This window comes from Pungitius pungitius, chromosome 17 (assembly GCF_949316345.1).
Source record: "Pungitius pungitius chromosome 17, fPunPun2.1, whole genome shotgun sequence".
Classification (NCBI taxonomy): domain Eukaryota; kingdom Metazoa; phylum Chordata; class Actinopteri; order Perciformes; family Gasterosteidae; genus Pungitius; species Pungitius pungitius.
In genome coordinates, this window is record NC_084916.1 from 517,220 (window position 1) to 540,388 (window position 23,169).

Sequence of the window (23,169 nt, forward strand, 5' to 3'; positions counted from 1 at the left end):
TTACTGCTATATAGCAGTGAAGAAAAAAATATATATATATTTTAAAGATGCAAATGCTAAAATCTTGGAATTTTAAAATCATAATCAGGGTGGTTTTCCCATGATGCAACAGTTATGCTGCTAAATGTCTGTGTACCACCTGACCTGTTTCTAGTTATCAGCAGCAGATGTTGCATTTGGTTGGAAGCCAAGCTTCTTTAAAGGCATTCATGGTCCCAGATGAGCGCTCAGTCTAAAATGACGACACGTTGTTCAGAGAACCAACAACGCTTATTACCATTCGGCTGTGCGCTTTATAAGCTGCTTGTGTTGCAAAATTGAGCTACATGAGCCCATGCTTTGCCTACAAAACCTCCCAAAACTCAGTCCAATGAAGCGCAGCTCCCGTTCTACGAAACACTGAATGCATGAAAGCCCGGAAAAGTAAAAGAAGCTGTGAAATTAGGTCTTTTCTTGAGGTACCACAAACCAGGAGATGCAATGCTGGAGTAAAATAAGTGGTGGGAAGTGACCCGGACACATCTAACACAAATAAATCCCAGGATTGAGGCTCTGCTTCAAAAGGCGAAACAAGAGCCAGAATCAGACTTCCCTAATGTCTCCCACTTCTTCACAGATAAAATGAGTCAAGCGAGGCTGCAGGGTTTCAGAGCCTCATCAACGTATTTTAACCAGCAGTTCCATCAGCACAGCATCCGGAGAGGATATGAAGAACAGTCCGTACAGACATAGCGGTTACACACACACACACACACACACACACACACACAGACACACACACAACAACAGAAGGAGCTACACACCTCTTGCATTTTGTGGTGGAAACTTTTGAGGCCAGTTTGAGTTCAAAAGGGGGAGAAATTGACCAGCAGAACAACGTCACCGCGCAGGTTGTCCTGAGATGGAAACTACGCGACAATGAGACGGAGCAGCTGTCTATTTCACGGCCGTCTAGACTCAAATCTTCATGCCATCTTCAAAGGGTGAAGAGGTGAACTCATCCATTTTCTCAGCCTCCAGGTGCTGCTTTAATCCAATGAAGCATTAACAATACTCACAGCAAACTGGAATCTCCTCAGAACGGCTGTTCTTACGAGGAGCAGCATACAATAATAAATCATCTTTCCAGCATCTAGAGGCCTTAAAGGTTCAAGCAACAAGGATTCCTTAGTTAGGAGCCACCCACTAAACAAAATGTCTTTTGTGCCCATTTGAAAAACAGTTAACAGGCCTTAAGATTGTGATGCCTCCCATAAAAGGAGAAAGTATTTCCCAGCAGGCATGTGACATTTCCTCTTCTATAATCACAATCTTGAGTTGAACAAAGAGCGGATTACAGAGTCATGGGTTGATATTTTTCACACTGAACTCACACTGAGAACTGGACATTTTTGGGGGTATTCACTCCGGGACTGACAGGACCTTTATGCCTGTTAATAAGACTTAAGGCGCCACCATGGAATAACTTATTATTACTTTGGCTGACTGTAGTTAATCAGTATTAAGCGAGCTAAAGCTAACCGTATGGGTTTAGTTCCAATTAATGAGTTCATAAAAAAAGCCTTATTCCATAGTGGCCACACAAACCCTCCAAATCTATAATTACAATTTGTCTTGTGCTCAAGTGTAAATATTACAGAGCAACAGCCAAATAAAACCAAATCATAGAGGAAAAGAGGACTTTGCTGCCCTCTGCTGGACTAAAGGACACTAACAATGTAGAGGTAAGTTAATAGAAAATCTATTCTGATACGGTCATTTTATTTTATGGATTAGACCTTTCATTTAAAAAATAATATGTGCAAAAATACATAAACATTTTACAGATCAACCTGGATATCAAACAACAGGTGTACTATTGATACAGAACTGACTGAAGGTTTGTCATTAACCATTCGCCAAATGCAGCCTTTATCCACAGTTCTGCAAACCCCAATTTCTCCTCCATTTTGCCACAATCACGCTCTGCCCGATGCGCTCCCTGCATACCAGGACTGAATATCAGACGCCACAGTAGCGCATCATTATTCAAATAGAAAACCACAAGATTATATGGAAACGGAACGAGATTAGAAATTGGAGATTAAATGTGGAATTGACCTCAAGCCTTACTGGAAATGTGGTCCATAAGTGAGGTGCAATAAATACAGCAGTAAATGCATCACTTTAGCGTTTGAAGCTAATTGCATTTCAACCATAAGGACAATCCACTCAATCAAATCCTTTTAAGTGTAAATCCCAGAAGGTCATTTTTATTTCCACAACATCTTTCTCTAACTATACATCAGATACAACTTGGCCTTCCTCATTACCGGAGCACAGTAGCACACTGTAGTGTGCACATACATACAGTGGCAGGAATGTCAATGCAGATGGTTGCCTCAGGCCTACAGAATCATAACTACCATGGCACTGTCTGAAATGTCTTTAAAAAGGTGACAAATCACCATTATGGGTCGCTTTTTCCCTCTCCCCTCTTAATTGTGTACCTTGAAGTATGTTGAACCACTTGACAATGAGCCATAAACTGGTTGACACTTCAAAGTCACACTTTTTATCTTAGCATTAATCATTAACATATCACAACACATGTCTGGGCCTCTAGATTAGACCAGCACAGTGAAATCCCTGCTGGGCTCCACGGCCCACACCAGCTGTAACCCCCCCCCCCCCCCCCCCCCCCCCCCCCCGGCCCGTGCACCTCGTTTTGTGGTTAGAGATCAACAAGAAGTCAAGAACTCAACAGCCGGTTCCCTTAATGTTCAACAACAGAGACTCGTGACAAGTAATCCCACAAGTTTAACATCTGACAGCGAACGCGTGGAGAGGACGAGAGGACACTTAGTCTTCATCTCGTTATTCACGGCTGAGGATTCCATCATTCTGCTGGGTTTGAATAATGAGGTGACAAAGGATCAATGGGATCCATGTGCCACATGAAAGACGCAACAAAGACAAACATCCAAAGTTTCACACTTTGCATAGTAGGAATTTTTAGGGCAGGACATAATGGTTAATGGTCATTTTACTTTCAGATCAACTATTGCTGTAGTTCTCTGTGATGTGGACTGCAAAAGGTAATCCGGCAAGTGAAGAACGATTCCACACCGTGGGAATGACCTCAAACAAAAGACACGAGAGCTAGCAGCAGATGAACCATCCCATGCACCCATCTTACTGACTCGCACCGTGGTCGACGTGCAGGATCCACATGTCACAGAAGGAAATGTTGGCACTCGGGTAGTTGGGGGTGATTCAGAGAGACTGCAAATAAAACCTAGCATTTACAGCTGTATCCATGACAACAACATCCAAAAAACAAAACAAATACTAATTCTGTCCTTCAGGGCGGTTATTGACCTGTGAAGCCATTGATCTTTAGAAACAAAATCCTTAAAATGTCGTCTTTCCGTATGGGACAGAAAGCTCAGCCTCTTTCTCTCCATACGACACAAACATTCATGTCAGTGTCACCTGCCATCGATTTCCTATGACTGAGAGGGTGGTCCAGACAGTCAGACCCCCCCCCCAAGGAAAGGCTCACTTCCAGCTCTATACTGTGTGAACCACTTATTTAAAAGCTGCTCTGTTGAAACTTTCCAGAAACCCATCGGGTCTCTCTCTCCGCCCGCTGTGGTGAACGAGAGCCTCATTTCACTCTGATTTTTCCGGCCGCTTCTAAGTAGCCTTTTACTTTCATGTCATTAAACTACGGGAAAAAGAATCAACCCACAGAAGATTGACAAGATGCCGCCTGAGCAAAACGCACACAGGCCATAGATGTCTAAATTCATTTTTTTTCTCTTAACCTTTTATAAGGTTAGTGCTTTTATATTGTTTTAAAACAAACAAAGATGGTTGTGATTTTAACTGGACAGCGAGGATCTCCTGAAGAAAATGTAACTTTGGCTCATAGACAAAGTGAAATCTTGGCTGTGATGGAACGCCCATCTCGAGCAAGCCAGCTTCAAGTCTGAGGAAAAAGGATCTTTTAACAAAGCTAGAATTGAGAAACAAAGAGTAACTTGCCAGCGCGATCATCTCACAGGGTCGTCATTGTAGCTACAAGGCCATCATCAAACCGCGATAAAGCGTGGCGGGCTCAACATCTTCAACATGCACCTCTAACAATGGACATAGCTCGCCGGGCAAATGACTGTCTGATAGAATGCGTTTCTCAACCAACATCTGTCACAAAAAGCATCGACGACCGTTAGAAACTTGTCCAACACCTAGTAATTGCAATAGTTTAAATCCGTCCTGGATTAGTTGCAGTTGCCTCCTTCATACAGCGTGGGGAAATGTTTCTCACCTCAGCACCAGGGGACAGACTCCTTGTCCTTAAGTCCGGCGAAGGCTCGGCCGATCGCAGAGGAGTCAGAACCCCGTTCTTCAACTGCTCCCCCGAGGGCGACTTGGGTACAGTCCACACAGGAGCACCATCTGTAAACCGACGGAGTTAGTTAACAATCCCGTTAACGGTGAGGAGGAGGAGCTACGCGTGCTTTACATCCATCTCATTGGTAGAATTAATGTGTGTATTAATGCTTGATTTGAGGTCTGATGAAATTGATATTAGGAATAGAAAGGAGGGACTAGAGAATCTTCATTTCTGACTTCAATATTAAAGTCTTGAGGGGGTGTGTTATCGATTGTTACTGATGAGACTCAGGAAATTGTCGGTTACAATGTGATGCTTGTGCTTTGGTTCTGGCCGGTTAAGTTGACTCTACTAAGGTCAGACATACAGAAATGATGGTTCACTTTGACAACAAGCATGAGAATGTTAATCCTGTACAGTGTCTCTCATGCTGTAACCGAGCCTTTGAACAATCACACTAGCTATTGTTAATAAAATCCATACACCGCGTGTGAGTACTGGACCTCCAGCACCTGCAGATGGACAGTCAGAAACAACCATTCAATGTTCGAAAACCCTGAACTTCCAATTATGTGAGATTTTGCATACAAAATATTGTGATCAAGAATTTCTCAATACGGTCATACCTAGGGTTGGGTATCGTTTGAATTTGAGCGATTCCGATTCCGATTCCTGGTTTCGATTGCGGTTCCCAGCGATTCTCGATTCCGATTCTTTTAAGAGGCAGGGTCAAAAAAGTTTAAGTTTAAGATATTTTAAATGAGCTAGCTAACCAAGGGTCTTTCTGAAGGAAAAAGTCTGACCTTCTCCATCAATGTTAATTCTATGAACTTTTTATTAACTTTACTATGAATTTCTAACAGGGCTGTTTATAAATTATGAATATATTTTAACAGGGGTACACTTTCCTCCAGAGAGCTTTATTTTTGAAACCTCACAAAAACACATTTACACGTGAGTGTGTGATACTGCAGGTACTTAAACGTTACCTTGCTCCCACTGATGGACGAACCCTTGGAATCAGAGGAAGAGGCAGCGCGTCAAACACGGGGCACACGGAGGTGGGGGGGGGGGCGCGCAACTCTCCCAACCTCAAATCAGGGACACTTTCGCTGACGGAGGGGTGCTAGCGGTCGGGGGGGGGGGCTGCTGGCGGTCGACGCGGGGAGTGCTAGCACAATGTTTTTTTCTTCTTTGCAGCGCCAGCCTCACGGCTCATTTTAACAGAGAGGACCGCTCCGCTCGGGCCACCCGCGCGCACTGGTCTGACGCGTCACAAATTCACAAAAACTCGGAGTTTTTTGCCGAGTTTTCGGTTTGTTTCGAGAAGTGTAACCACACTTTGGACCGCCGACGCATGCTACACATGTTCGATCGCGCTGTTACGCCAACACTTCCGGTGGACGCTTCTTCGTTGGTGTTCAGCGGTTTCTATTTCCGGTCGGCGCCGGCGGACTGAGAATCGAAACTAGAAATCGAATTTTAAACTTTTGAACGATACCGGGTAAATCGCAAAGCTAGTTCCGATTCCAATCGATTCTCGATACCCAACCCTAGTCATACCTAGTAATTACTTATGGTTAGTAAAAAGTAGCCTAGTTAGAATTAGAGGTCAATAGGTCCTGTATCTGTATGAGGTGCATTGTGTAAGATCTGCCCACATGCTCCAAAGGAATAGGGTGCAGTCTGCAGTCTTCTGGTGGTGGGCTGATGCACTAGAGCCTACAGCCATCTAAAGGACCGTCTCCCAGAACCGCCTCCTGCCCAACACTGGCAGAGGAGTCTCACTGCGACGAGGATGACGAAACGGAAGTGTGCAAAAATACAAGAGCGGAATAGCCCGAGCTAGCTGCTAAGGACGTTCATTTGACCAGATATTTCATCAACACTAAACGCAGACGTTCATACTTTAACCTAAATGTGGTTTGGCAATGTAGTACATTCTGGCCATATCTTAAACATTGCACATTTAGAAGAACCAATGGTTACAATACAGACTAAAAACAGGTCCTTTTGGGCTTATCAATCCTAACCCTCAAACAGACATCAAATTCAGTCTGCCTTCAAACATGCAGAGTTATTGCATCTAACTAATATGATGCTTCACTGTCAAAAAAAAAAGCAGCAACTTTCCTCATTTAAAAGCTTCTTCAGGGTAGTAGATGAGATTCAAAGTGCTGGTACCACAGGCCTCTCTCCTCTCCAGCCCCAACGCTTAAATCAAGTTAAAAGTCTGATCTACCAACGGGCCGTTCTTTGATATCCATTAGTGAGAAGCAAGCTGTGCTGACTCAGGTCCACGTGCTGCAGAGCCTGAGGCCAGTCGACAAAATGAGCTCAATGGCCCCGAGGCCCGGGTCTCTGTTTGGTCATGTGACAGTTCGACTCGTGGACCTCTTCCAACGATAACAGACGCTATGCAATGGACACGTGAGCAAAGGTGCTACTGCCTGAAGGCGAGTGTGAATGTGTTGGAAAAAAGGTTATTCTCAAGACATTTAGAGATGAATTGGATCCTGAGAGTTCATTTCAAAATGTTTTTTTTGGAAAATATTTCCGGAAAATAAGTTATTTAAATGTATTTAAAATAAGCTGGTTTACAAACAGTCTACGCCATACTTTGATCATTTGTCTGAGAGGTCACACTGAAGCACCAGAAGTAGAAACACACAGTGAGTGTGGTGGGGGGGGGGGGGGGGGGGGGGTCTGTGCCATTGGACAGAGACATGCAGGTGAATCAAAGGCCGTTGTGGACTGTGGCAAACATTCATGCAGTAGATGTTTACAACGGCTCTACCTTCCATTTCTGGGCTGTGACATCGGATCAGATACTTTCACATCCAACTCTTACCCTACAAGTTCTTTTTGTACCCTTCATTTTCTGTCCAAAAAACAACACATTTGTGTGTTGTGTTCAGCTGCAAGGGTTTGCAAAATTAAATGTCCTTTATGGATTCGAATCCATAAAATGTCCAGCGTTTGGGGTGAAATTAGGGGTTTGGGCTTCAAGCTCTTTATTGCAGTGACACAGGGAAGCTAGAGCGAGCAGCAAAGATCCTCCACGATCAGCTGATGGAATGCTGTCTGGTTTGTGACTGGCAGCTTAGTGGCGGAAGTCTTTATAATAGATGGAGCTGGCGCAGACCAGCTGCTGTGGTTTTGTTGTAATCAGAGCCTGGAGGGACCCAAGGCGCCAGCCAAACTCAGTCCAACCTCATGCTCAGCTCTCCACCACAGAGTTATGTGGCCCGTTTACTGTGCGGGGGCCACAAAACCATTCAGCCAACCAACCACCAGCCAGCCACTCCCTTCATCAGCTACATCTGGATGCCGCTCATGCCGGTGGGCAACACTACGCGGTTGTGGCGAAACCGAGGATCCTAACAGAAAAAAGTCCTCACTGAGGTGTGGGGGACACATGCCGGAAGCGGGGTGCAGCTGGATCCCCACAGGACGCATCAGCCAGGCGGCGGAAGGAAAGAGGTTTGTACTTGCGGCCCGGTGGTCCCACTCCACACCACCCCCTGTCTGAGGAACAGGTACAGGGCAGCATGGCTGTAGGCGCAAAGAGAAGACCGGCACAATGTGAGGACCAGCGGATTGGCAGGGACCCGGCCCCCGCCCCCAGACCCGCAAAGACCCTCCGAAGGAGGTGGACCACATCTTCTTGGTTTAAACACTCCAGCACCGGTTTGGATTTACAACAGTTACACTGGGTTCCAACAGGGCCCTTGAAGCCAAAACAAAAACGTCAAATACCATCCATCCACTTCCCACGATAAGCTATCCATACATTCCTCCTCTTAGCCTCCAGCATGTGTTCCCATGACAAACACCCCAGAAACCTCTCAAACAACCCCTGTGATAGAATCCACGACTAACCATTTGACCAATTAACACCTTAGTCATGAAGCACCATTACGTTTGTAAAGTCCATTTTAAGCATAAATCCATTAAAGTCCAGCAAAGCTACTCAATGGACTTTGAGGTCAGAGGTTTTTGGCAGATGAGTGGATTTTGTCGCAGGTGTTTGAGACATTTCTGAAAAAGGGAAAAAACACACTTGCAGGATCCATTGCAACTGCTGTGAATCTAAACTGACAAGTGATGCCAGGAGCAAGTTATACATTTTTAGCCACCTTTCAGTCCTATTTCCATATTTTATTGGAATATTTCTTTAAAATGAGTTCTACTCCGTTCTAGAGAAAACATTTATGGTGTTTCCGTGTATTCACTTGAACCCCGTCAGTAGACCTCTGACCTTGGGGAAAAAGATCTGATCTGTCTACGGCCTTTGAAGGACTTCGGGGCATTCGGGGTCTACGTTGCACCTGTGCCGATAGAACCACCCTCAGGCTGAAACTATTTGCATCGAAGCACTCTTTATTGGATCCACAGTGATCTGGCACAGAGAGGGATAAACATGGCAGAAGGCTAACATTTTAGGCCCCGTCTCCCCTTTGGAAAAAGCGTAATCCTTTGAGGAGATTTAAAAGTGCATAGTATTAGTTATAGCATTTAGGTTCACTCACATATAACATGTTTCCGACATGCATGTGGGAAGACAGTCTGAAATGTACTCACGGAGTCCCTAAAGAATACTGACAGGAAAATAGTTTTCATACACACCTCCCATTCATGCATGTTCTTGGCAATACCATTTTAACAAACTATCGGCATTTCAATGCGAGACACAATAACAAATTGAAAACAGCAAACAACAACACTGATAAATAAGACAACAACCTGGAATGTAACGAAACAAAAACACAGAACATGCAACATTCAACAACAGTTACTGCACACATTGAAGTTCATGGTACCCATCAGGCAGGGACAAGAGACACAGTCCAGCTGCCCCAATTGGCCCTTCCCGCTGGGGAAGGGCTCTGGAGGAGGGGGCTCGAAAGACAACAGGGATGGGTAAGATGGAAGGGTCGCGGACTCCAGAAGCTGAACAGGATGGGGGCCATGGGCCGACTCACCAGCGTTGTTGCACTGGGATGCGTGGGACTGGGGTGGTCCTTGGCCGTGGCTCTGGGTCCTCTGGAGGATGTTCAGGCACTCCCCCAGGCAGCTGAGGGTGGCGGCCGACGTGGCTTTGAGCAGCAGCAGGTCCTGGTCCAGGCAGGAGAGAGGGCCTCTGGTGGGCAGAGAGTCAATGGACTGGACCAGGTTCTTCTGCTGGCCCTCTGCTTGGGACATCACCTGGGGGACATCAGGGATGTGGAACATTAAAATACAAATTTCAACAGTAGCATTACTCAATCCACAGCCTGCTGCTGGTGAGTTATTTCACGTAGTATGTAATCAGTTACTCATCAGTAGCAGCAAGGAGTCCTGTAATATCTAAACCAGTATTACTGGACTATAGAATGAGCTACAATGCTAATGAAAAAAAATGGTAATCAGTACCAGAACAATACCTGACCAAAAACTAGGGGCTGTCAATAGAACGAATTAATCGCACATTTTGAAATTATCGCGTTTTAATCTTACATGTAATGATCTTTAGAAAGCATGTAGAGACCCGGTTTAATACCCTGTTGAGCGAGCGACTCTTACTACTCTCCTCGTGCACTTTTAGCCAGGACGTTTTCAAAGGGACACAGTGGTTGTCCTCTTGAGACTGTAGCGGGCCGGGTAACGTTGGATGTCAGGATGGAAGTAGCCTAGCTGCTAGTTTAGCATGGCAGCTAGCTTAGCATGACAGCTAGTTTAGCATGGCAGCTAGCTTAGCGGTGGTCCGTTTGCCACTAACCCCCCTCCTGTTCGACACGTGGCGGATTTCCTCTGCGCAGTTCTCCGCCTTATGCCGCGTCTCATGTTTGTTTTACTTCCAATGTAAAAAGCTCTCTATCTTCAAATGGCCCTCTCCAATCTAACTGACTGCAGCTAGCGGCGATTTCGTTTCTGCGTTAAAATATTATCACATTAATCTCAGTCAGTGTTGTGCCTGAACGTGAACTGAACTGCTTTAATAAGTAGCGGAAAAAACACCGAATCTGGCAACACCAGCCACCAGTGTCGCACCGCGCATGCGTCATAAAAAAAAGAAACGCATAGAGGCGACAGCTGCGTGTAGCAAAGAGGCGGCGTATAATCATTAAAATGAGTTTTATGAAGTTACTGACAAGGTCGGTGAGGATGGGAGGAATCTGACCTTTCTTTGCAAACATTTGCACCTTAATGATAACTGTCGTGTTTTTATTCCTTATTTTAAAACTTTTTATTAAAAAAGCGCACTCAGTGTTCCGCCTGCTTGCACGCATTGACTGGGTGGGCGGGGCTACCAGCTCTCACATGCAACAGGCAGCCGTCACTCACAGAATCACCTCAGGGAGACATGTCCTCATGTGCAGGAACTGCTCCTGACCGTCCTCGCCTTTTGATGAAAAATATGCCAGAAGTGACTAAATACTACGCATTTTTTTGGTCTCAAATGCTGTCCCCCCAATGCTAATGTAAACCCTGGTTGTATAAGGATTCACAATTGGATATGAAGATTAAATCTGATGCATAGCTTCAGTGTTAGTACTGATAAAATAATTGCTGTCTGTGGTTCTGGGCTGTGGCAATAATTTAGAAAAATAATAGCTTGCAGCAACATATGGAAAAAAAGAACTGAACTGTGAACTTAGTTCAAATATTTTGTTTGAACTATGAACTGAACTAGTTCATTTTAAAATTTGTGAACTGAACTTTGAACTAGATCATGTAGAAAGTGAACACTGATCTCAGTCACCTTATATCGCATAGATAGACTCGTTAATGTCGACAGACGGAGAAAAAAAGAGAACATTCATTTAAATGTTCATTGGCAGGATTTACTTTCATCTTAGTGATGATAATGTCTATTTTTATTAGTCAATTTAAAGAACAAGGACTTCAATAGTTGGTGGCATTTTCCTCCTAACCCCGTGAAAAGACCAAACCCGACAACAAGGGTCCTTTGTGCCACGGACCGTCATTGTTGTCCTAAACCAAAACACATTAATGAGCCACAGAGTTGCACTGCGTGATATATTTCTCCATTTTAAAGAACATGGGCACTGCACGGTATTTACAAAGTTGAGAAGAGAAATCATTGAGGGATGTGGAAACAAAGTTAATTTAGTTATTTACACAGAATCAAATGATGTGGAGTAAAATCATAAAATAGCATTATCCCCAAATATAAATGGTGATTTATCAATTGCAGACCTGGAGTTTCATTGCAATAAGACATGTCATCAAATTCTTGAATTGCATTTGCTTGTTGGTTTGTCAAAACAATGAAGGGGAAACTAGTTATACTTTTCATTGGATGTTCTTGATTATTGATCCTTAAAGACAAATTGAATCCAAATGTTGATACACATTTTGGAAAATAGCATACAATACATTGTTTGAAAAGATGCCATTCAGCAACACAACTAAGAACTCAGAGACATGCATGAAAGAAATGTGACAAAACATCCTCCACCATACAGAGTTTTTACATGTTTACGTGTGTGTAGGAAGTAACACAACTTAGCATTAATTCAAGTGTTGTCACCTCAGTCTTCTCCTCCGGGATGGCGCCCAAAAAATAAGCTGCTAAAACTTCACACACAAAAGTTATCCCGTCTGCTCCCACGGAAACACCAAACTTACCGAGTGTTGTATCTGCATGACTCACCTTTCGAGTCTAAATGTGTCACAAAAGAAAGAACACAAAGTCGGTTCTGGCCAGGGGGTAATAAGCGTCTCTCGAGGCTGATGAATCAGGGTTGTTTACCAGCCCTGTATTCAGTCATATTGAATGACTTCACATTCCCTCGTCCTCCACATGCACATCAATAGCACATCTGTCTGCCGGCATCAGAACACGCAGCTATTTTGGAGTCACTGAGAGCTGTTCTGGGGAGGTATGCATGGTTTAGGCATTCATGCAATGTTGTTCCTTCCTTTTTTTTAAAGCTCAGTGCTTGTCCAATTATTCAGCTAGTTATTCAGGTCGGATGTCAAATTCCTCAGGCAAATGGAGCTCAAAAGGTTTCTCTCCAATGGTTGTTATAAATAGACTCAGCGTGCTGCTATTGTGTCCTTTTCACACTAGACTTAACACATCGCATATTTCCCTTTAATGATGTACACCATGTTACGCACTCTAAAAACGTCATAGAGGGCTGAATAAACTCATCTGTTGCCTTTATTAACTATTGGCCAAAAATGCTTTTGCTTCGGCAATGAATTAATATGACTGTTGCAGCTTGAGAATCAATTGTCTGATTTTGGCTGACTGAAGTGATTGGGTAACAACAAGAAGGAAAAAGTAAATAGGAGAAAAGCTTATATGGGTAAAGAAAGTGAGAGCAACTATAAAATAACCCATGGTTCCTCACACACACGCGAGTTGTAAAAGTGTCTCAAGGTGAATGTCATAAATACCAGCTGGTCCCATGTGAGCAATAGTGACAGCCAGTTCCAGACCCACCTTCAAGTATTCAAATAGGCTTGGATACACACGTAAAGTATTAGTGTTTCATATACAAAACAAATGCTTTCATCTGTATTTTCCAATACAAACTCACCGATTCTAACTAATACTAAGCTAACATTGCTCCCTCTGTGTCAATGGTTATATTGTTCATAGTCCAGTGGTTCATTGGTATATACGCAGGTCACGCTGTTAGCCATGCACATCGAAGGAAAATCAAAGGAACAGTTAATTGCAACAGACATCCGCTACGAAGCCAAGTCAGTGGATTTACAGTAATGGCTGCTCCCAGCATCACAAACGCACACCTCTCTGGAGCCAAACGAACCAGTGAAGCTTCCCAAAATAGCCTAACCCCGCTGATCCAGCTCTGCTGCTGCAGCGTAAGTGGCCGGTGGTGCTGCTGCGCTGGGAGTCGAGGCGTTTGATGAGTTCCCAGCAGCCGTGACAAGTTGGCGGGCGAGAGATGCTAATGTGCTCTGACTCCCGCCGCCGCACATCCAGCGGAAAGAGCGATGCACGCATGGATGCACAGACGGATGTGAGGTGACAGCACGACAACGGCCTCGACATCCGAACCCCCGACCTCGCCAATATATTGGTACTGTGATGTTCATTTTAAGAGGTAGCTTCCAATTCATGAGGAAGACGTTTAGTCCACACAGAACAGATTTCAAGTGTCAAAGAAAGATGCTTTCTGCCATCTTATCATCCAAAAATATTGTCAATGGATGCCACCGATACAATGGAAATTCAGCAGATCATGCGGAGCGTTTACCATCCACTACAGATTGTGAAAGAGACAAAGCTAAATGCATTTGTAGTGTGGGGCAGAACTGTAACAGAGGGATGTGAATATAAATATCATCAGCCTGAAAATAAATGGGATTTACACCACAGCATTCCGATGCCGCTGATAATCAGCACTCAGCAGCTTCCAGGTCTCCACTGCACAGTGGTGCGTAAATCTACTCGAGCATCCCAGCCCGGCTCTGTGCCAGAACCTGCCAAGCAGGGTTATGGGCCGGTTATGAATAAAGGGAGTAGAACAACAAATGACCCGAGGAGGCAGAGAAGCGAAACGACGACACGTATGGACCCACCAAGCGGCAATCCAATTCTTCTGGACCAAAAGCGGAACATGAATCACACATCACGGAGGGCATCGTTTTTCTCCATCTGCGGTAGAAAACATAAGCACCAAAAGGAGTGTTTGTTTTGCATAAGCGTCGCACCATCTGCTCTGTATTTACTCGAGGAGACAGACTCCACAAGAGGGGACAAATGACTCTCCTCTCACACCGAACGCCAGTCGCTCTCCTCCCGTCACAGAGTGAATCACTCAGAGGTATTCTTAGCCAGACGAAGCGGGCGTGCAGCGTGGCGGCACTGAATGGGGATTTTAACAACCTGAAGGCGGCCAGGTCGTGGATGATCAAGACGGGTCGCGAGAGGGAGAACGCTGCCAAGTTTTGAATGCAGTTGATTTAATGGTGTGGCAGTCTACTCCCTACCATCCAGTTCCAGGAAAGGATATGCAAAGTGCTACCATCCCACCAGGAGGTTTCAATTACATGACAGCTCATCAGGTGTATGCATTAGTGCTTTGGAGACATCATACAAAGCCAATAAATAAGAGCCATCTTTCTTTTTTCTGCAGCAAGAATCAAATAGTTACAAAGTAAAAATCTGTAACCGTCACGTCATATGAACAGTGCATAGTTAAAGAAGATGTATGCACATTTTCCTCCCTGTTTTGTACCACTTGGGGTGAAGGGTAAGACTTAAAATGTATAATCCATTCAGACAAGAAGGCAAACATTCACTGGTACCAACATTCGAGACGTTTTGCTGGGTTTCCAGTTTTGTCCTCATCGCGGGAAGTCTCAATGTTCGTGAGACAAAAAAAAACAACAACAAAAAACTAATTCAGTCCTCAGTCAGATCGCAGGGATGTTTATGCCACGATTCACATTCCTGCCAACGGCGTCACACTCCACTCATCTGCAGGTTACGTTAATGTGCAGAGAATGCCGGCTATAAAGATACAACACAGGATTCAAGATGTTCAACAACAAAAAGAAAACAGCTTTTTAAATGTTTTATGTGGAAGTAAATGTATTCAAGATGTTAAACCCGCAAGGACACGTACAATGATTATTGGGGAGTAAAGACTTTCAACACTGATGTGTGACAGCAAAACTGAAAACTGAGATACACTCTGGCTGTAAACCTCTGCATCAAAGCTATTCATACTAGCGATCCATGTTCAATAAAAGGTTTTAGTGAATTGGCGCAGGTAGAGAACCCAGAAGCAGGACCTCATCGACGCAGAGCAGCTGATGGAAGCGCAGTGAGTAACAAACCATTAACATGATGGTCAAACTATTCCCTGCCAGCGGTTTACAGAGGGAAGTGGCGTTCTTTTGAAAGCCTCTTGTCCCTCCTCGTCCACGTTTCTTACTCTTTCCACACCGTGAAGTCATTTTATCTCCATAATTCAGCAGCCAGATGCTCAGCTGCGTGGCAACGATCAGAAAAAACACATTTCAACCCTTAACAAAAGCGTGAGAGCAGAAATGTGGCAGCTGATGTTTCTATGGTTCGCGAGCCGGGCATCCAGACAAGTCTTCATCGTGTCTCTATCGTTGAGGTAGGATCAATGGCAATCAATCACCATAAGTCAACAGCAGACAAGCTATCAAAAAAGAGACAGGAAGAACTCTTGAGAGATGAGCAGAGAGCAGTGAGTGAGCGTGGTGGATGTATTGAGACGTGGCTGATGAGGACGAAGCGGTAACCACAACAGACAGGTATGGTGACCGAGGCGGAAAGAATTAATGAGGATTTAAACTTCAAACTAAATCAACAGCTGAGCGGAAATTACAAGTGGATGAGTTTTTAATTAACTCAGGATGTGCCTGCAGGTCTGTAGATGAAACAGCTTATGGATGTTGTGGTATAATGTATACATTCACAGATTAGCAGCAACATGGAAAGCAATATGAAAGGTTCCTTATGGACGAGCTCGCGGGAACAATTTCCCTTTTTTGCACACACAGAATTTAACGTTGGTTCCTTTAAAACACAGACGCCAATTCACACACATCCAAACATACATACGCTCCAAGGGCTCTTCCCTCTGTCACCAGCCGGGTTAATCAGTATTGATATATACCATATAAATGCCCACAAAGCTGAACTCACAGCGGAGAACAGAGTACACTGCAGTAGCTGTCAAACCTGCAAGGAAGCAAGAAATATGTGCTGAACTCACTGCACCAGTTTCCCACCTGAGACCCGTGTAGAGACCCTGAAGGCCACGCCAAGAACAAAATGATCAGACTAAACATTTTTGAAGGACTGTATCCAATTGTTTTCTGTTAAGGCGCAATACAATACGTTTGACTAATATTCAAGGTTGTATTTATGTAGTGAATGGCAGCCGCTTCCCACAGTAATACGAATATACTGATCTGTTAAAGTTCATCAGAGGAAGCGTCCAAACTTGGGAGACTAGAGGGACCGCTCGGGCTGCAGAGCCAGTTTACAATGGATGACAACAAAGACTCTGGTATGCTAGTTTGCAGTAGCTTTGATAGCTAGCTAGTTAGCATTATCATTTATTTAGGGAAGCAAAGCTACTGTTCTTGAAAATGTTGTACTTTTTACAGCAAGGTCAAATGTGGAGGATCTTGTTACTCAGCACCAGAATTTGAATGTGGATACAACCATTTTTGAACGTCAAAATGCTGACACAAATAAACATCTAAAATAACGTTCGTAAATATTCATTAGAGTGCATCAATTGTATAAATGTTCCTGTATTTCATCTGTACCATCATGAAATGTCTCAAATGTAATATAAAAACAGAAAATGATCTTATGACCTTATGTAAATAATGTATTAGAAAGGCATGATAAATTGAAATAGTTTTATAAATATTAGAATGGGATTTACTTTTATGCATAAAACATCATATTTGAACCCAGAGCCGGTGCTGGCCACAGTATTTAACTTAAATCATGGCTTGCACAGAGAGATTAGCTTTCTAGTAGAAATCGCTCAGGCTTCTCACATCCATCACATGACCTGCGCCTACATTTCAATCTACCATACTTGCCCTCGTTATGTGGAATTTCTGTGCACTTAGCGATTTTTCCAAATGTGTTGCTGTTGCGTCAGTGTTTCCAGATGTCAGCAAATCATTTTGTAACTTTTTAAACCATCTTCTGGTTTACTACATTTCTGTGAAACCCCTTTAAAAACTAAACAAAAACAAACTCCACCTTTGAATTCCCTGTGAGGGTTAGGTTGGTTGTTAGTTATGCCTTGGACACCCACCTCTTTGACCTCCAGCAGCCGTCCCGGGTACAGGTTCTTGGCCCGCCGAGCCGCAGCCGGAGATTTGTGGTGGGTGATGGTGACAATGTTGCTGGGTGAGGCCACGTTGCTCAGGTTCCTCTGAGGACCCGGGGATGAAGATGGGGTTAGGTGGGGGAGGAGGGAGAAGCTACGGGTCCGACCAGAGGATGAGGAGCCCTGGGGGGGCAGGGGGTGGCACAGGAAGGGAGAGAGAGAGAGAGACAGAGTAGTGTGGGGGTTTAAATGTGGAGGAAGAATGATTATGTCCAAAGAGTTTGTGCTTATTTAGTAAAGAAAACCAAATGTAATAATGGACGCCATCGTTTCTATTTCCCAAATTTCAGATTTGGGGATTTTAGTCTGAAGATTTTTTTTTTGAAAGGCACATTCCACTAAAATTCATTCAAGGCTAAAGTTAGCTAGTTATTAGTTATTTAAAAGGCTACGTTTTTAATGAGTTTTATAGAAAGAAAATAAAAGGCAGGCTTTTTGTTTTTGTCACACTGCGTTTTTGGTTTGATGCCTCATTTGCTTCCACTCTGGGACTCATGTGAGCGCAGTGTCTCTCTCTCCTGTCGTTACATTTATTTACGGCAGAGCAGAGAGATGAAGTGTTATCTCTCAGAAGAGCACAAAGGTCTGGTTACGGCAGCGGTGAAAATAAAATAGAACTAATTAACAATAATTCCGTTCCTGACACTTGTCACCGTGTGAACCAAATGAACCGATGACATGCTGTTAGATAATGTCACATACATGATTGGGTGTTTATTATGCTCCTTTGAGAGAGAAGAAAATGCATGTAGAAACACTACATTTATATAAAAACAACGGCATTTCCGTGTGATTAGATGCATTCAAACACTAAATATTGAGTTACAGTAGGTAGTCCCTGGGTAATCATTTAAAGAGAATATAAACAGCCAACAGGAGGGAACACTGTTATATTGTGCAAGGCTAAGCCACAAGACCATTTCAGGAGTGAGAACAGATGAGACACGCTGAGGTTTTGTCCTTTAAAACTGGCCCAAAGCCCCGAGCATTTCCATAAACTGGGACGACAAGAAGACGTCAGCAGGAGAACGCAGAGGAGGTGAAGAGGTCAAGTGACGGAGGAATAGAAGAGCTCAGGATCAAGAATTGTGGTAAATATAAGGGGGAGTAATGCACCACCCCTATTATGCACCGCCCCATATCACACCTGTTGTTTTAACTAAGAATATTTAGAGACCGGAAGATTAAAAAAATAAATAAAGAAAATTGTGTTGTAAGAGTAATTCCTGAAATCAAACCCTGAAAAGATTTTTCAAAATGAGTGTCTTTTGGAGAAAGAAATTACACACTTGTGACTCTTGGAGAACGTTAAAAGATCACAGTTGTGGCAGAAGTGACTTTGCTGCAGAGATTTCTGTGACATTCAGACACAGTGGAACTGGTAAAAGACTTCACTAAGTATGCAATTTAACCCAGACACCAAAGTCTAGTCAATTAGTAAAGTAAATATACAGGCAATGATTGCAGTCTTCTAATCTTATACATCAAGAAGAAGTGAGCTCTGGTTCATGCGTAAGAGAAGTCGCACGCTTCCCAGGTGCTCTGCTGTCGCTCCACCGTGAGCGGACTCGGCCCGGCGAGGGGCTGCGTGGGCGGACTCGGCCCGGCGAGGGGCAGCGTGGGCGGACTCGGCCCGGCGAGGGGCAGCGTGGGCGGACTCGGCCCGGCGAGGGGCTGCGTGGGCGGTTTCGGCCCGGCGAGGGGCAGCGTGAGCGGACTCGGCCCGGCGAGGGGCTGCGTGGGCGGACTCGGCCCGGCGAGGGGCAGCGTGGGCGGTTTCGGCCCGGCGAGGGGCAGCGTGAGCGGACTCGGCCCGGCGAGGGGCTGCGTGGGCGGACTCGGCCCGGCGAGGGGCAGCGTGGGCGGACTCGGCCCGGCGAGGGGCAGCGTGGGCGGACTCGGCCCGGCGAGGGGCAGCGTGGGCGGACTCGGCCCGGCGAGGGGCAGCGTGGGCGGCTGCTGCAGCGGTCAGCTGCTGACCTGCCATTATCTGCACTACAGGGAACCACGCTAATCACACGTTACCTCAGTTAAGATTGTACAGAAATAAGACTGAAACTTTGTTTGAACCCCAAAACAGACCCCCCCCCCCCCCCCCCCTCACACACACACACACAGTGTTCAATGTATTTGCAGTCCCACTCCTGTCCTTGACCCGTTCTGTGTGTGCTGTAGATTCACATGGTAACTGGTCTATTTATTAGGTTGCCATTCACAACCACTTCCACCTGCAGCACAGCACACCTGTGTGCATGCAGCGTAGGTCTCACTGTTACATATAAACTTCTAACTCAGTTAAGAGATCTAATATGGTCAATTCAATTTGTGTAGACCTGAAGGGGTGTTTATTATACAAATAGATGATAGAATAACCTCTGGAAATGTGAGGAATTGGAATTACTTAAACCATCATCATGTGGTGACATCTTAAACTTACCGTATTTTCGCGACTATACGGCGCACTGAATTATAAGGCGCACCTTCAATGAATCGCCGATATTAGAACTATTTTCATATATAGGGTGCACCGGATTTTAAGGCGCATAGAATAGAAGATACTGCAGTGAAACGTTTGACTGGGGCTGCGTTATGCATCCACTAGATCGGGCTGTGCTAAATCAAACGTTATTAAGCGTTCCGAAAACTCTTCACTCCCATGGAAACGTTGTTCAAACGTTAATGTGGATATTAACAATATCTCTGAACCTCCAACTTTCGTTATTGGTTAATGAAAACATTCTTGGTAAATGCTTTGGTGCATCTTGCACCGAGAGGCAGCGCTGGAACAGACGGTGGCGCCTCGGACCGTCAGCGCGATCCCGACATCCAACTACGAGCTTTAATGTACTGCAGCGACTCTCGCTAATGAATCTCTGGACAATGTGCTTATCTTCTGGTTTTATTGTGGAGAAACAGGCTACTGTCGGCCGAACAAAGACACACCATCGCTCTCCAAAACAACAACAATTCCCGCGTCCCCATAGGTGGCACTAAGATGAGTGACGTCACATTGTGCGCCCTTCACTGACCATCCCAAAACTCTGTAAAGTGCAACGCCGCTCCAGAACATGAAAACACAGTCCGTTACAATACGCTGTTGGAGCTGGAATTACCGCGGCTGCTGGCACCAGACTTTCCCTCCAATGGATCCTCGTTAACCAGTATGGATCAACCAATTGATCCATATATACGGCGCTCCGGATTACAAGGCGCACGCGCCGTTTTTTTAGAAAAAAAAGGATTTTAAGTGCGCCTTATAGTCGCGAAAATACGGTAATAATATAATTCAAAATTTAATTACAGTGGTGTTGGTGGCAAGACAGCTCTTGTCATGCATTGTAAACCTATTTCTCTATTTCTACGGACCGTAGAGACATGGCATAATCCCGGATTATGCCGTTGCACTCAGTGACACCGAGACAACTGAAGACAGATCTGAAAGCAGCTGCGAGAACAACAACTACTGTAAGTGGACAGTTTGACAGAGGTACCTGTCTGAGATCGATTGACCTTGTTCATTGCAGCTCTACTAAACTCTTCCAGTGATGAAGCTCCACAGAAAGCTCCAACCGGAGAGACCAGCGTGTACAGACCTGGAGCTTCAGGCAGGAACACAGGCTGCAGAAGATGTTTCACAGGTGGCCTCCTCTCTTCCTGTGGTCACGCCGCCAGCTGATCGGGGGCGGGCTCGTTTAGTAACAGCCAACCAGACGCAGGCATGATTTTCGTAAACCAATCGCATCGGTGCAGTCCATTTTTAAAAAACTGATCTCCTTTCTGTTTCTTTCAGTTGGAATGTCAGCGCGCACCAGATGCAACCGACCACCCCCCCCCCCCCCCCCCCCCGACACCTCCAACCAAAACCCAGTGTGTCATACGACTGGAGCTTCCACAGTCTCCACAACCACCGATGTCTGGACTCCAAGGGGGGGGGGGGGGGGGGTCAGTGCCTTATCAGTTCTTGGGATCCCGGCCTCTGGCTTATTCTACGGAAAGTCCAGCCCCCTAAGACTTCAGATTTATGCTGTTTGATAAATTACAGTTAAAAATTTTCTTCTGATTTTAAGTTATTGCGTAAGAGCTTTCTTACACTGTCAAGTGGTGAAGTCAGTACGCAATGTAAACTTCCTTCAAAAACATCAAATGATGCTTTTAGGTTTGATTCTCCTTGCCTCTTTACCAGCACCAGAGAAGGAGCATCACCGGCTGGGGGTTGTTAATCTCAATAAGCCAACTCCTAATAGCTGCATCACAAGAGTGGATGGAAACACGCATTCATTTGTGTTTTCCTTTGAAACTGGCCACTTACTTATCTGTGTGTTGATAAGACCAAGAGAAAGATCCTGTCTGAGCCTTAAGATGATTTGCAATCGTATCTGATGACTCCATCTGCTGATTAAAACCATGAGGTATGATTAGAAGCTCAGCTCGAGTTTAGATTGTGAAACCTAAAATCTTTTGCCGAGTCTGAGAAGTTGATAATTTGGCAATTTTACATCGCCACGACATCTTCAGGCACTCCTACATCACCTGTCTGTCCACATATGGCACTGGCCTGTATGCACTGCAGACCAAAGTCCTCTCCCTCCTATCTGTTGCTCTTTTTTCTACCTCTCCAGTTATCAGAGATGCTCCACTGGTGGCTGCCGCATTGCCGGAGAAGCTGAGACAACAATCTGGGGAAAGGGTAATAAAAGCTGCTGACATAGCAATGCCCCACAGCCTACGAACAGGAACAGAGGACTGAAGGGAAAAAAGAGACACACAATCTCTTTCCACTTTTCCTTCCTTATCTAATTTTATTTTTTGTGTCACGTTTGTACTGACTGTACCGACTTACTCATCCCGACCGAGCACAATTATGGGACTTTACCTTCCCTTCAGTATTCTGATGTGGTGAAGAGCTCCGTGTTGAGTAAGAGAGCCGACAATGAGGCGTTTTTTTCACAATGAGAGTGTGTTTGTTGTGTGTGTTTGACTCACCAGCACCTCGTGGCCTCCTGCCGCCCTCTCCACACTCAGGTGTTCATCGGAGCCCTTTAGCTTCCTCACCTGAACCCAAACACGCACACACATACCAACAGATTATTGGGGAATAAGTTAACAAAGAAACACAACAAACGCATCCGTCTCTCTGCGAGGCACGAAGACAGCGCCGCACACATCAAGACTGAACTTCATGCAAAAATAACCTTTTTGAAGAGTCTGAAGCTTTCCCCCTTTATACTGTTTGTTATTTTTTTTAATCAATATTCCTCTAATATTTATGCAAGATAACCATGATATTAACATGTGTTTATCTTATTTTGACAGCAAGTATTCAATCGGGACTCGATTAAAAATATTAATCTAATTAATTAGAGGCTTTGTAATTAATTAATCAAAATTAATCACATTTTAATTGCATAAATATTTGACCTGAGAACAGTGAGAAGTAATTTTTTTCACATGGATTTTTATTTTTGTTCAACCAATTCCAGCAGACAAGTGAAGAAATAGCATATTTAGAAATATAGTACTTTCAGAAATTCAGGTAGCCTATAGGTAAGTAGACCTTCTGTAAACTATGTTTTTTTAAGTAGACCCAATACTTTCAAGTACATTCAGAACATTGGTTATGGACTTAGTTACCCTGGTCCTGAAACCAGTCATCTGGTGCAGTGTGGGTTGGGTGTGGGTCCTTGTACGTCCACGCTAGCTGCTAATTGTGTTGCGTTGAGGTGATACTTGAGGCTCGATGTGAATTCCTTGTTGCACAGCTTGCACACAACCACGCTCTTATCGACGCTTCCACCCGTGTGTTTATTATAATAAGATTTCCCATTCACGGGGCCACCCGACACGGTCTCGTCAGCTTCTTCGTTCATGTTCACTGTGGTTTGTTGTTGTCTGAAGTCATGAACGCTA

At 44.6% G+C, this 23,169-nt stretch overlaps 1 protein-coding gene across 4 annotated transcripts in view; it reads right to left on the reverse strand.

The window, feature by feature from the left end:
* The window catches only part of LOC119219694 (oxysterol-binding protein-related protein 10), a 51,446-nt gene that overhangs the window by 17,149 nt on the left and 11,128 nt on the right, over positions 1-23,169 (reverse strand). For all 4 annotated transcript variants that reach the window (XM_062558435.1, XM_037475038.2, XM_037475037.2 and 1 more), the window contains exons 4-7: positions 22,246-22,314; positions 17,188-17,385; positions 9,367-9,589; positions 4,313-4,443 (exon numbers count right to left, since the gene is read on the reverse strand). In XM_062558435.1, the coding sequence (XP_062414419.1) occupies positions 4,313-4,443; positions 9,367-9,589; positions 17,188-17,385; positions 22,246-22,314 (621 nt within the window). The remainder of the gene's footprint in view (positions 1-4,312; positions 4,444-9,366; positions 9,590-17,187; positions 17,386-22,245; positions 22,315-23,169) is intronic.